The sequence below is a fragment of the Nomascus leucogenys genome, chromosome 19 (genome assembly GCF_006542625.1).
Source record: "Nomascus leucogenys isolate Asia chromosome 19, Asia_NLE_v1, whole genome shotgun sequence".
Taxonomy (NCBI): domain Eukaryota; kingdom Metazoa; phylum Chordata; class Mammalia; order Primates; family Hylobatidae; genus Nomascus; species Nomascus leucogenys.
This window is the reverse complement of record NC_044399.1, coordinates 49692005-49705241: the sequence shown is the minus strand read 5'-3', so window position 1 is coordinate 49705241 and position 13237 is coordinate 49692005. Positions and strand designations below refer to the sequence as shown.

The following is a 13237-nucleotide window of genomic DNA, read 5'->3' as shown; positions in this document are numbered from 1 at the left end:
ATGCCCAGCTATTTTTTTTTTTTTTTTTGTATTTTTAGTAGAGACAGGGTTTCACCATGTTAGCCAGGATGGTCTCGATCTCCTGACCTCATGATCCACCTGCTTCGGCCTCCCAAAGTGCTGGGATTACAGGTATGAGCCACCATGCCCGGCCAGAAGTAAGGATTTCTTAGCTGACACCAGAGGTGGCTCTGGGCACAGCAGCCCTCGAATATCTGAAAAGCTGTCATGTGCAAGGTGGATTCATTCTGCATGGACCAAGAGAAAACATCCAGGACTATAGGGTGGAAATGACCTAAAGATTAGCTTTAAAATATCCTAATATCCTAATAGTGTTGTCCAAAGAATGGGAGTTAGACAGTTCCCCATCCCAAGATAGGGCTGAACAACCACTTGAGGAAATGTTGCAAATATGAGTCCATGATCTGATAGGGACTGAAGTAGACATCCTTAAGATCCCTTCCAATTTTGAGATTCTCGGAATGGGTCCATTCCCAACAATACTGCAGATTAGCCTGTACAGAATTTCTCTTGGGGGTCTTTTCTCCAAGCCTCTGACAACTTCTTAACAAACAAATCCCTTCCACTGTGAAAGCATACCAAGTTAACTGGAAGCTAGTAACTAGCTCTGAAATATTTTTATCCATGCAATTCTTTAAGCAGATTTTTTTTTTTTTTTTTTTAAGGAAGAACAGAATAGAAGTGGTCATTCTGACTCCAACGGCTTTATAGGAGGTGTTTTGTTTTGTTTTGTAAGACAGAGTCTCGCTCTGTCGCCCAGACTGGAGTGTAGTGGCATGATCTCGGCTCACCACAACCTCTGCTTCCTGGGTTCAAGCAATTCTCCTGCCTCAGCCTCCCGAGGAGCTGGGATTACAGGCATGTGCCACAACGCTTGGCTAATTTTTTTGTATTTTTAGTAGAGACAGGTTTTCACCATGTTGGCCAGATTGGTCTCAAACTCCTGGCCTCAAGCGATCCGCTCACCTCGGCCTCCCAAAATGCTGAGATTACAGGCATGAGCCACCATGCCCAGCCCATAGGAGGTATTGACCAATATTATTTTTGTTTGTTTTTGAGACAGGGTCTCATTTTGTTGTCCAGGATGGATTTCAGTGGCCTGATCATGGCTCACTGTAGCCTTGACTTCCTCAGCTCAAGCGATCCTCCCACCTCAGCCTCCCAAGTAGCTGGGACCACAGGCCACCACACCCAGCTATACTGACCAATATTCTAAAGACCATAAAACCAGGAAGGTAGTTGATGAGAAAATTAATATTTTGCTATTTTTGAAAAGGCTGGACTTTTAATACAATCTTAGGCTATACACACAGACTCTGTGGGATAATACACTTATGAGAGCGAAGAGACCATAAGCCCAGGGAAGGCTGAACGAGGAGCTTCCGAGAAGCCAGCTTGAGATGATGGCTCATGCAGCAATTAGCAGTTGGATTAGAATTCAATAACAGTCAGATTGGAGGCTAACATCAATAATACAGGTGGAAAGCTGTAGACAGATGTGGCGTGGATGTGGAGAGAAAATATTCCTATGCTATGTTGAAGTTGCAATGTAGAAATATGTTGGGGTTGCAAGTGAAACTGCTTGTCCCACATAAGGCTATCACCTGACTCTAAGAAACAGAAAATTGAATTTATGAAGCCGTGTAAATATCTAAGCTGGATGACGCTATCTAGTAAAAATATCAGATCACTTTTTATAGTTCATTAAAAAGAAAAAGTGGGCAGGGTGTGATGAGTCACACCTGTAATCCCAGCACTTTGGGAGGCTGAAGCGCGCAGACAGCGTGGGCCCAGCAGTCCAAGGCCAACCTTGCCAACATGGTGAAACCCTGTCTCTACTAAAAATACAAAAAATTATCTGGGCATCGTGGCAGGCGCCTGTAATCCCAGCTACTCGGGAAGCTAAGGCAGGAGAATTGCGTGAACCCAGGAGACAGAGGTTGCAGTGAGCCAAGATCACTCCACTGCACTCCAGCCTGGGCAACAGAGGAGACTCTGTCTGAAAAAAAAAAAAAAAACAAAAAAAAAACCACACAACAACAAAGAAAAAAGCAAAAGAAAAAGAGGCTGGGTATGGTGGCTCATGCCTGTAATCCCAACACTTTGGGAAGCCAAGGTCGGCAGATCACTGGAGCTCAGGAGTTCGAGACCAGCCGGGGCAACATGGCAAAATCCTGTCTCTACAAAATGTCAAAAATTAACCCGCCTTGGTAGCCTGCGCCTGTAGTCCCAGCTATGTGGGGGGCCGAGGTGGGAGGATTGCTTGAGCCTAGGAGGTTGAGGCTGCAGTGAGCTGAGATCATACAACTGCACTCCAGCCTGGGCAACAGAGCGAGACCTTGTAAAAAATAAAAGAAATAAAACAATAATGCCACATTTTGTCTAATCAGTTATAATATGACTAGACAATATATAGGGTTGTAGATCATAAAAAAGGGTGCAAACTTCACATAGGAGGCACAGGAACAGGGCTGATGCTCAGGCTGAGGACGGCCAGAGCCTGGGCTTTAGGAGACTGAACATTTTAGAGAGAAGCAGGCTTGGACAAGAAGCCCTCACTCCAGAAACCCCTATGTCCCTTCCCAGCATCTTCAGTCTAGTTCCTAAGATTCCAACAGAAAGTGGTAAACACTTGGAGACTTTTGTAAGAGGGGCTGTATTGGGTAAAGACCATTCTCTGGCAAAACCACCTACAGCTGCTATTTTGCAAAACATAACCCAAAAATTGTACACCTTCATTGTATCTTTTCTTAGAAGAGAGAAATCAACAACTGTAGTAGTGAGAGCCTGAAAAGTTATAGAAGATGAAAGAAGTCTCAGTACAAAGCTTGAGGCTGGGTGCAGTGGAACACACCTGGAATGCCAGCACTTTGGGAGCCTGAGGCAGGAGGATCGCTTTGAGTCTAAAAGTTTGAGACCAGCCTCGGAGACATGGTGAGACCCTGTCTCTACAAAAAAAGCAAAAAAATTGCCAGGTGTGGTGGTGCACACCTGTGGTCCCAGCTACTCAGGAGGCTGAGGTGGGAGGACTGCTTGAGCCCAGGAGGTCAAGGCTGTAATGAGCCGTGATTGTGCCACGGCACTCTAGCCTTGGCAAAAGAGCAAGACCTTGTCTCAAAAAAAAAAAAAAATTAAAAATTTAAGAATAATAATAAAGTCTGACCCTTGAGCAACTGCAGCCAGAGCAAAAATTCTCTGCAAATAGACACAAGAAAAGATCAGTCCATGACACAGGGTACACACATTGTGGGGCATAGTTGGCAGGTAAGTGGGTAGGCACCAGTCAGAATTTTGCTAATTCATTCTGAGGACTAAGAACTTAATGCCTACACTTCTGCATTTATTTGCAAATTATTTTATATAGAAATAATTGTGCTTATTTGTTATTTAACTATATGTATGATTTATCCCAAAGTGAAAGCATAACCAACTCTACATTTATCCTTTTGAAATAGTTCTGACAATGTTCCAACTTCAAAGAACAACTTCCGATATTGTAGAAGAGACATATTGGAACCAGACAGACTCAGAACACCAATGCATCAGACATCCAGCCCCTGGGCAGCACGGAAGCAATACCTTTTAAGGGCTACTCATTCCTATCTGAGCCCAATAAACAACTGTGTATATGGGAACTTATTTCTCTCAGGGAATTTTTTTGTTTCATTCCTTATTCCTCGCTGTTTTAGAGGGTGGTGTAAGCAGATAGCCACATAAATAAGGTACTTCCGCCTAGAACAGAAAAAGGCAGTTCCAGAGTGATCAGGAAAGGCTCAGTAAAGGAATTACAACCAAAGGGGACAGGCAGAAGAGTGTCCCATGAGAGAGAAGAACATGAGCAAAGGTCCAGGGACAGGATTCAGGATGGCCAGCTTGTGACAGGCTTAGGCAAGTCACAGGGAATAGGGAATGGAGGAAAGGCTGTGAAGGGCTGTTCTGTCTCTCACCTTCTGTCATTTTAATGAGAAGTAAAAATAGGGAAACTCCTTGTCCAGACCATAAAAGCCAGAGGAAAATGAAAATACTAAGGGATGATACACTTTCCCAGTCTGGGATTACCGCAATTTTCCAATCATGGGGTTGAAATGCTTAACCAAGACAATATTAGACTCTGGACCCAGTAGCTGTGACAGCCCTCCAGAGTAATGACTGAGAGATTAGGGAACCATATTCCTAAAGCCACACTCAACAGAGTCTCCTCTGCCTCTCAAATAAGCCTGAGTCACTTAGAGGAGGCAGGAGGAACAGGGGCAGAGCAGCCATTTGGCTGTGCCAGTCACAGTAATTATTTGCATGGATATGTTCAGATATCATTTTCTCATAACTATCAATCAACCACTATTCTAAAACTAGAGAAAAAAATCTATCTTATTTAATATATATATAAATATATATAAAAAATATATATAAATATATATAAAATATATATATAAATATATAAATATATAAAAATATATATAAAATATATATATAAATATATAAAAATATATATAAAATATATATAAATATATATAAAATATATACAAATATATATAAAATATATATAAATATATAAATATATATAAAATATATATAAATATATAAAAATATATATAAATATATATAAATATATATAAAATATATATAAATATATATAAAATATATAATATATATAAATATATATAAAATACATAAATAGATATATAAATATATAAATATATATAAATATATATAAATATATAAATACATATAAATACATATAAATATATAAATATATAAATATATATATATAAATATATAAATATATATATAAATATATAAATATATATATAAATATATAAATATATATATAAATATATAAATATATATATATAATTTTTTTTTTTTTTGAGACAAGTCTCACTCTTCACCTAGGCTGGACTGCAGTGGCACAATCTCGGCTCACTGCAACCTCCACCTCCCAGGTTCAAACGATTCTCCTGCCTCAGCCTCCTGAGTAGCTGGGATTACAGGTGCACTTCACCATGCCCAGCTAACTTTTGTATTTTTAGTAGAGACAGGGTTTCACCATGCTGGCCAGGCTGGTTTCGAACTCATGACCTCAGATGATCTGCCTGCCTCAGCCTCCTAAAGTGTTGAGATTACAGGCGTGAGCCACTGTGCCCAGCTGAGAAGATATATTTTAAAATTACTATATTATATATATCAATTAATAAAGTACATTTTCCACTTACCTTAAGATCTCTATGAATTAATTTTTTTGAATGTATATAATCCACCCCTTTTGTTATTTGTTCAAAGAATTCCAAAGCCAAAACTTTGTCTAGTTTCTTGCCTCTTCTATTGTCAATCCATTGCTCCAATGTCCCTTTATCACAGAATTCCATTTGGATGAAAAGGCACTTAGTCTTTGACCTGGGTATAAAATTCACAGTATGTTAAAAGTAACAATAAATATAAATACATAAAATTTTTTTAATAACTTTTTAAAGTTTTTCATAACTTTTTAAAAGCTTATACCTTATCTTCTTAAGAACCCCAAAACCACTTTGGGAGGCCGAGGTGGGTGGATCACGAGGTCAGGAGATTGAGACCACGGTGAAACCCCGTCTCTACTAAAAATACAAAAAATTAGCCGGGCGTGGTGGCGGGCGCCTGTAGTCCCAGCTACTCGGGAGAGGCTGAGGCAGGAGAATGGCGTGAACCCGGGAGGCGGAGCTTGCAGTGAGCCGAGATCGCGCCACTGCACTCCAGCCTGGGTGACAGAGCGAGACTCCGTCTCAAAAAAAAAAAAAAAAAAAAAGAACCCCAAAACATGTCACAAAATAGAAATCTAAATATAATAAATTTGAATCAAAATATAAAAGGCCATTTTTTATTTCAATCATAAGTTCTCGGATGTCCACAGCTTTATTTGTTTAGCTAATTTATAAAATATGAGCTGGGCTGGGCATGGTGGCTCATGCCTATAATCCTAGCACCTTGGGAGGCCGAGACTGGCGGATTGCTTGAGCTCAGGAGTTTGAGACCAGCCTGGGAAGCATGGCGAAACCCCATCTCTACTAAAAACACAAAAATTAGCTGGGTGTGGTGGTGCGGCACCTGTAGTCCCAGCTACTCGGGAGGATGAGGCACGAGAATCATTTGAACCCAGACCCAGAAGGCAGAGGTTGCAGTGAGCTGAGATCACGCCATTGTGCTCCCGCATGAGCGATAGAGTAACACTCTGTCTCAAAAAAAAAAAAAAAAAAAAGAAGAGGCCGGGCGCGGTGGCTCACGCTTGTAATCCCAGCACTTTGGGAGGCCGAGGCGGGCGGATCACGAGGTCAGGAGATCGAGACCACGATGAAACCCCGTTTCTACTAAAAAATACAAAAAATTAGCTGGGCGTGGTAGCGGGCGCCTGTAGTCCCAGCTACTCGGAGAGGCTGAGGCAGGAGAATGGCGTGAACCCGGGAGGCAGAGCTTGCAGTGAGCCGAGATTGCGCCACTGCACACCAGCCTGGGTGACGGAGCGAGACTCCGTTTCAAAAAAAAAAAAAAGAAATAGGAACATGAATACAATAGAGTTGCACGAAACTAAATTTCATTATTATATGAAGTAATTTTGAAACCTTTTAATTCACCACTGATCTACTAAGCATGAAAGGCACCTAGAGATGAGAAAATGAGTTAGACACTATCCTTTCCATCATGGGGATAATAGTCTAATAGGAGAGAGTAAAGGGAAAGCAAACCTAAAACAATAGGAAAGGTACTCTAGGAGAAGTGCCAACAAATTACTAAGATACATAAATTGGAGGGTTGATTTTTTTTTTTTTTTTTTGCTAACCATGTTTTATTTTTTTTCTGAATTAAGTTAGCCTCAATATTCATTTATATTCTTTGTATATATGTCGGCTTAAAAACAGGAAGAGGTAGCCAAGAATTTGCTGAAAGCTGAAGTCCTGTATGCTGATGGTCAATAACTCCTGAACTGATGATAAAGTTCTCACTTACACGACATGGAGATGGAGGTGGGGCAGGAGAAAATGAATGAATGGGTCCCCATTGGCCTCAGGATTTTAGTGAGAAGACTGTCCCCATAATAGGTTGGGTGACTTTCAAAGACAGATGCCAGCTCTTTAGGATCTCCAGTTGTTTGGCAGTGGCTTAACTGACATAAAACATGAGGGTGCCCCCATCCCAGCTTGTGGTCTTAAAAATATTTTCACTGTCCACCACCCCAGCATAAGTGGTATAGTTACATTCCAAAGAGACCCTTTGACTGCACCACACCAATCACAGCCTAAGAGAGGGACACAAAAGTGTTGGTAGCTGAGGAGGCAGCCCCCAGATGCAGCATCTATATGTTAAAACTCTCTTCACAAGACCTCACTTACAGCCTGCACTGAAGCCAGCACGTGAACAAGGCTCTCCATTAAACAATGGAGTCAGGAAAGCTGAACCTGAGATTTTGAAGACAGCTGAGGATGTAACAGAGGGTTGTGAGAGCAAGTTTGCAGCAAGAGGAGGACAAGGAAGAGATTTTCACTTTCTCCTTACCTTCGGAACAGAGAGATAACAGTGTCTCTCAGAGGGAATTGTGATTATTAATCGTGATGATTAATGGCCTTATCCAGTGGCCCACACATAGTAAATAACAATTTCCTTCCATCCTATTAGGGCTATGAGAATTTATTTTTAGTTACCTTGAACTATTTTTGCTGTTCTCAGGATCATAATCATCACTCTCAGGATCATAAGAACTGGTCTCAGGATCATAATCAAATCCATCCCAACAGCCATTGTACTTAACAATATTTACATGATCAAGTTTTGCCAATGCTTTTACTTCACGCTCCACCTTCCTAGTTAAAAGGAACAGGGAACATGGCAGTGTCAGTGTACATCCCTCATAACAACCACAAAACACCTCATGTAATAGACAACTGTCTACATTCCCTTAGTAAACCATTGCTGTGGTTCTCACATAGTTTTAGAATGGAAGCCAGGACATTCAAAAGGAAAAAGTGAACATACTGAAAAAAAAATAGCAGTTCTCACTCTCAAGATAAAATAAAAGGCAGCGGCCGGGCGCGGTGGCTCATGCCTGCAATCCCAGTACTTTGGGAGGTGAAGGTGGGCAGATCACGAGGTCAGGAGTTCAAGACCAGCCTGACCAACATGGTGAAACCCCATCTCTACTAAAAATACAAAAAAATTAGCTGGGCACAGTGGCACACGTCTGTAATCCCAGCTACTTGGGAGGCTGAGGCAGGAGAATCGCTTGAACCAAGGAGGCAGAGGTTGCAATTAGCCAAGATTGCACCACTGCACTCCAGCCTGGGCAACAGAGCAAGATTCTGTCTCAAAAAAAAAATAAATAAAAGGCAGCGACTTAATGCCAAACATCAGACAATTTAAAAATCATCTGTAGTACTCTTGAAATGCCAGTGATGTCATTTTAATTAATTAATTTATTTATTTTATTGAGACAAAGTCTTGCTCTGTCACCCAGGTTGGAGTGCAGTGGTACGATCTTGGCTCATTGCAGCCTCAACCTTCTAGCCTCAATCCTCCCACCTCAGTCTCCTGAATAGCTGGGACCACAGGAGCACACCATCACACCCATCTAATTTTTTCTATTTTCTGTAGAGATGGGGTTTTGCCATGCTGCCCATGCTGGTCTCAAACTCCTGGGATCTAGCAATCCACCTGCCTCAGCCTCCCAAAGTGCTGGGATTGCAAGCATGAGCCACTGGACCTAGCCGATGCAATTTTTCATAGCTAAATCATACATTATGTTTTGCTTAGACTTGTGTTAAAATCTTTGGATTTTACAAGCAAACCACATTTAGGCAGCAAGGCTAGGTAACCCAGGCAGTGTGAAGTACCTAATTCAGGATTTTCAATGTGTGGCAAATATATACAAAGAGGATAACTTATGCAGAGAAGGTGAGATGGTGGGAGGCTTTATAGGAATGTGTTGTCAAGACCTAAGACAATTCCATGCTAAGTGCAGTAACTAAATTGGAGATTTCAAAGATGAGGAAGGATAATCATTTTACAATTTTATTTTTTAATGCATGAAGTTCTAAACTATACGACATAAAATTTGGAAAAATAAAAAAAAAATTACTGACACTTTGACAATCCTAAAATAATCTGTTATTATTTTAGATTCTTTCTTTCTTTCTTTTTTTTTTTTTTTTTTTTGAGACAAGGTCTCACTCTGTCACCCAGGCTGGAGTGCAGTGGCAATCTTGGCTCACTGCAACCTCCACCCCTAGGGCTCAAGCGATCCTCCCACCTCAGCCTCCCTAGTAGCTAGGATCACAGGCACACACCACCACACTCGGCTAGTTTTTATATTTTTTATAGAGACAGGGTTTCGCCATGTTGCCCAGGTTGGTCTCGCACTCCTGACCTCAAGTGATCCACCAGCCTTGGCCTCTCAAAGTGGTGGGATTACAGGCCTGAGCCACTGCACCCAGCCAGTCATTGTTTTTGAGAAGAGTCTTGCTTTGTCGCCCAGGCTGGAGTGCAATGGCGCGATCTTGGCTCACTGCAACCTCCACCTCCTGGGTTCAAGCGATTCTCCTGCCTCAGCCTCCCAAGTAGCTGGGACTACAGGCATGTGCCACCATGCCCAGCTAATTTTTGTATTTTTAGTAGAGACAGAGTTTCACCATGTTGGCCAGATGGCCTCGATCTCTTGACCTTGTGATCTGCCTGCCTTGGCCTCCCAAAGTGCAGGGATTACAGGCGTGACCCACCACGCCCGGCCCAGCCAGTTACTTTTAATGACTGCAAAATAGCCATTGATCAGGAGACAGAACAAAATATATATATTCATTTCTTTACTGCTGGATATTCTGTTTGTTCTAATTTTTCACTGTTGATGAATGACACTATGATTTATATCTTCTTGGATATAAATCCATAATTTGAATAACATTCTTTTTTTTTTTTTTTTGGAGATAGGGTCTCACTCTGTCACCCAGGCTATAGTGCAGTGGTGTGATCACGGCTCACTGCAGCCTCTACCTACTGGGCTCAGATGGTCCTCCCACCTAGCTTCTGAGGTAGCTGAGACTACAGGCGTGGCTACCACACCGGCCTAATTACTGTATTTTTTGTAGAGATGGAGTTTTGCCATGTTGCCTCAGGCTAGTCTCAAACTCCTGGGCTCAAGTGATCCACTCACCTCAGCCTCCCTAAATAGTATTCTTTTTATTATTATTTTTTTTCATTTTTTGAGACGGAGTTTCACTTTTGTTGCCCAGGCTGGAGTGTAATGGCATGATCTGGGCTCACCACAAGCTCCGCCTCCCGGGTTCAAGCAATTCTCCTGCCTCAGCCTCTCGAGAAGCTGAGATTACAGGCATGCACCATCACACCCGGCTAATTTTGTATTTTTAGTAGAGATGGGGTTTCTCCATGTTGGTCAGGCTGGTCTTGAACTCCTGACCTCACGTGATCCGCCTGCCACAGCCTCCCAAAGTGCTGGGATTACAGGCGTGAGCCACCACACCCAGTCCCTAAATAATATTCTTAGAACAGGTTCCCAAACAGGAAATCCTTGAGCCAAAGTGTACGAACAATTTTATGGCTCCAGATTAATATTTCCAAAGATATTTTAAAATACGTTGTATCAGGCTGGGCACGGTGGCTCTTGCCTGTAATCCCAACACTCTGGGAGGCCGAGGCTGGTAGATCATGAGGTCAGGAGTTCAAGAGCAGCCTGGCCAATATGGTGAAACCCCGTCTCCACTAAAAATACAAAAATTAGCTGGGCATGGTGGTAGGCACCTGTAATCCCAGCTACTTGGGAGGCTGAGGCAGAGAATTGCTTGAACCTGGGAGGTGGAGGTTGCAGTGAGCCGAGAATGCACCACTACACTCCAGCCTGGGCAACAGAATGAGACTCTGTCTCAAAAATATATATGTATATGTTGTACCAATGTATAAACTACTAGAAATGGCCAAGATACTGGACCATCATCAACATAATTATCTTTTTTTTTTTTTTTTAGATGGAGTCTCACTTTGTCACCAGGCTGGAGTGCAGTTGTGCGATCTTGGCTCACTGCAACCTGCACCTCCCAGGTTCAAGCAATTCTCCTGCCTCAGCCTCCCAAGCAGCTGGGATTACAGGTGTGCGCCACCACGCTCGGCTAATTTTTGTATTTTTGTAGAGACACGTTTTCACCACGTTGGCCAGGCTGGTCTCACACTCCTGACCTCAAGTAATCTGCCCACCTTGGCCTCCCAAAGTGCTGGGATTACAGGTGTGAGCCACCACACCTGGCCCTCATTTTTTTTTTCTTTTTTTTTTTGACACTGGGTCTCACTATGTGGCTCAGGCTGGTCTCAAACTCCTGGCCTCAAGCAATCCTCCTGCCTCAGCCTCCCAAGTAGCTGGGATATTATTGCTATTTTTTAAAATTGAGTAACAGTACAGCTGTCCTTCATTCTTGTTAAATAAAACAATGAACAGAGTAGGAATGACCCTATTTCAAATGCAAGGCATCATCCATGAGACAACAAGTAGGTTTGTTTAACTGGGCTAAGAACATCCAGCACTCCACACCTACCTTTCCTTTGCACATATCATTTTTCTTAGCCCAGATCCCTTTCCCATCTCCTTTGCTAGTCTTTGAGGGATCAGGTCGGTCTGGCCAAGCTACACATAGTAACAACTGCCAGAGTGCAACAAGCAAGATTGGTGAACTGGTGATCATGTGATTTAAGACTTCCTTTCTATTTGTTTTCCTTCCTGAAGGAGTTCTGCTATCCAGTGGGAGTGAGAGGGCCGATAATACAGAAAACAAACGTTGGAAGCAGCGGGTTACAGTGGGAACACATTGAATTGTCATTCCAGGGGATGAGTTGTAAATCCCAACCTTATTACATAGGAGATCATGTCCAAAGATAATCTTGATCAATTCTTTATCTTCTCATACACACTTCCACTCCTTAAATTACGAGGTAGAGCCTATTTGGCCTCCCCTTGAATCTAAGCTGGCTTCAGTGACTTGTTTAACCAATATAACTTGATGGTAGTGACGTTCTGGAACTCCTCAGACTAGGTCAAAAGAAGCCTTGCCACTCACTCCTGGTCTCTTGGATGACTTGTTCTGGGGACGATCCTTCTTGAAACCCAGCCACTAAGTTGTAAGAAGCCCAATCCCCATAGGGAGGCCACATGGAGGTATTCTGATTCACAGTCCCAGCTGAACTTCCAGCCCCCAGCCAGTGCCAACTGCTAGCCAGCTTGGATATCCAGCCTAAGATAGGCTGTAGTCAAGGTTTCAGATGACTACTGACTGCAAATTCCTCTGAGACCCCAAGTGAGAATTGTCCAGATGAGCACAATCAACCCATGGAACCATTAGAGATAACAATAAATTGCTGTTTTTAAGCACTGCATTTTGGAGCAGTGCCTTATACAATAACAGACAACCAGAGAACAATTACCATCTAGCTTTTATCTTAGACAAAATCACTTCACATCTCTGGATCTTAGTCTCCTCATCTATAAAATAACGAGGTAAGACTAGGACATCTCAAAGATCACCTTTTTTGTGGGTAATGACAGGTTCTGTCTGGTGCCACGGTTTTTAAAATACGGAGCGGTTCATGAAGTTGCATGCCACTTTAAAGCAAATGACTCTATAGCTTCAGTTCTGAAGATAGCACCAAAAGGATGATCAATGGTATATCCATTTTTATTGAAATAACCACAGTAAAGTGAGATCATCTCAGAGTAAGCCAAACTCCTCTTGGTAGAATGAAAGGTTTAATGAGGACCAGAAAGAAATAAATGATATCCTAATAAAGAAGAGAGAAGCATAAAAAAGAATAGTGCAGATTCAGCGTACCTTGACATTCAAAAAAATGTAAACATTTACTACTTACTCGCTATTATATTTAACACGTTTAATAACGTAAGTCTTTCTGTCAATTCTGTGTTCTGCTTTGAAAACTTGGCCAAATCCACCCGAGCCAATTAATTCTATTTCTTTAAAATCCATGCCAAACCTTAAAGATAAAAACCACTGTTATTTTGACATTTCATGTTCAACCCCCACCCCCCACCCCCCGCCTCCCCACTCCTTTCCCTTTAATGTCACTTGTGAAATGGACAATATAACAAATATGATTCTCTCCTTCTAAATAAGAAAGATCCACTTGGCAGAAACTCTTGACTCACAAAGAGTAGTCCTCTCACTCCTCCCAGGGCGAGTCCAAC

General features: G+C 42.0%; 1 protein-coding gene across 3 annotated transcripts in view; it reads right to left on the bottom strand.

Moving 5' to 3' along the window:
• The window catches only part of EIF2AK2 (eukaryotic translation initiation factor 2 alpha kinase 2), a 61499-nt gene that overhangs the window by 15956 nt on the left and 32306 nt on the right, over positions 1–13237 (bottom strand). For all 3 annotated transcript variants that reach the window (XM_030799270.1, XM_030799271.1, NM_001280110.1), the window contains 3 exons: positions 12904–13026; positions 7692–7850; positions 5235–5415 (listed from right to left, as the gene is read on the bottom strand). In XM_030799270.1, the coding sequence (XP_030655130.1) occupies positions 5235–5415; positions 7692–7850; positions 12904–13026 (463 nt within the window). The remainder of the gene's footprint in view (positions 1–5234; positions 5416–7691; positions 7851–12903; positions 13027–13237) is intronic.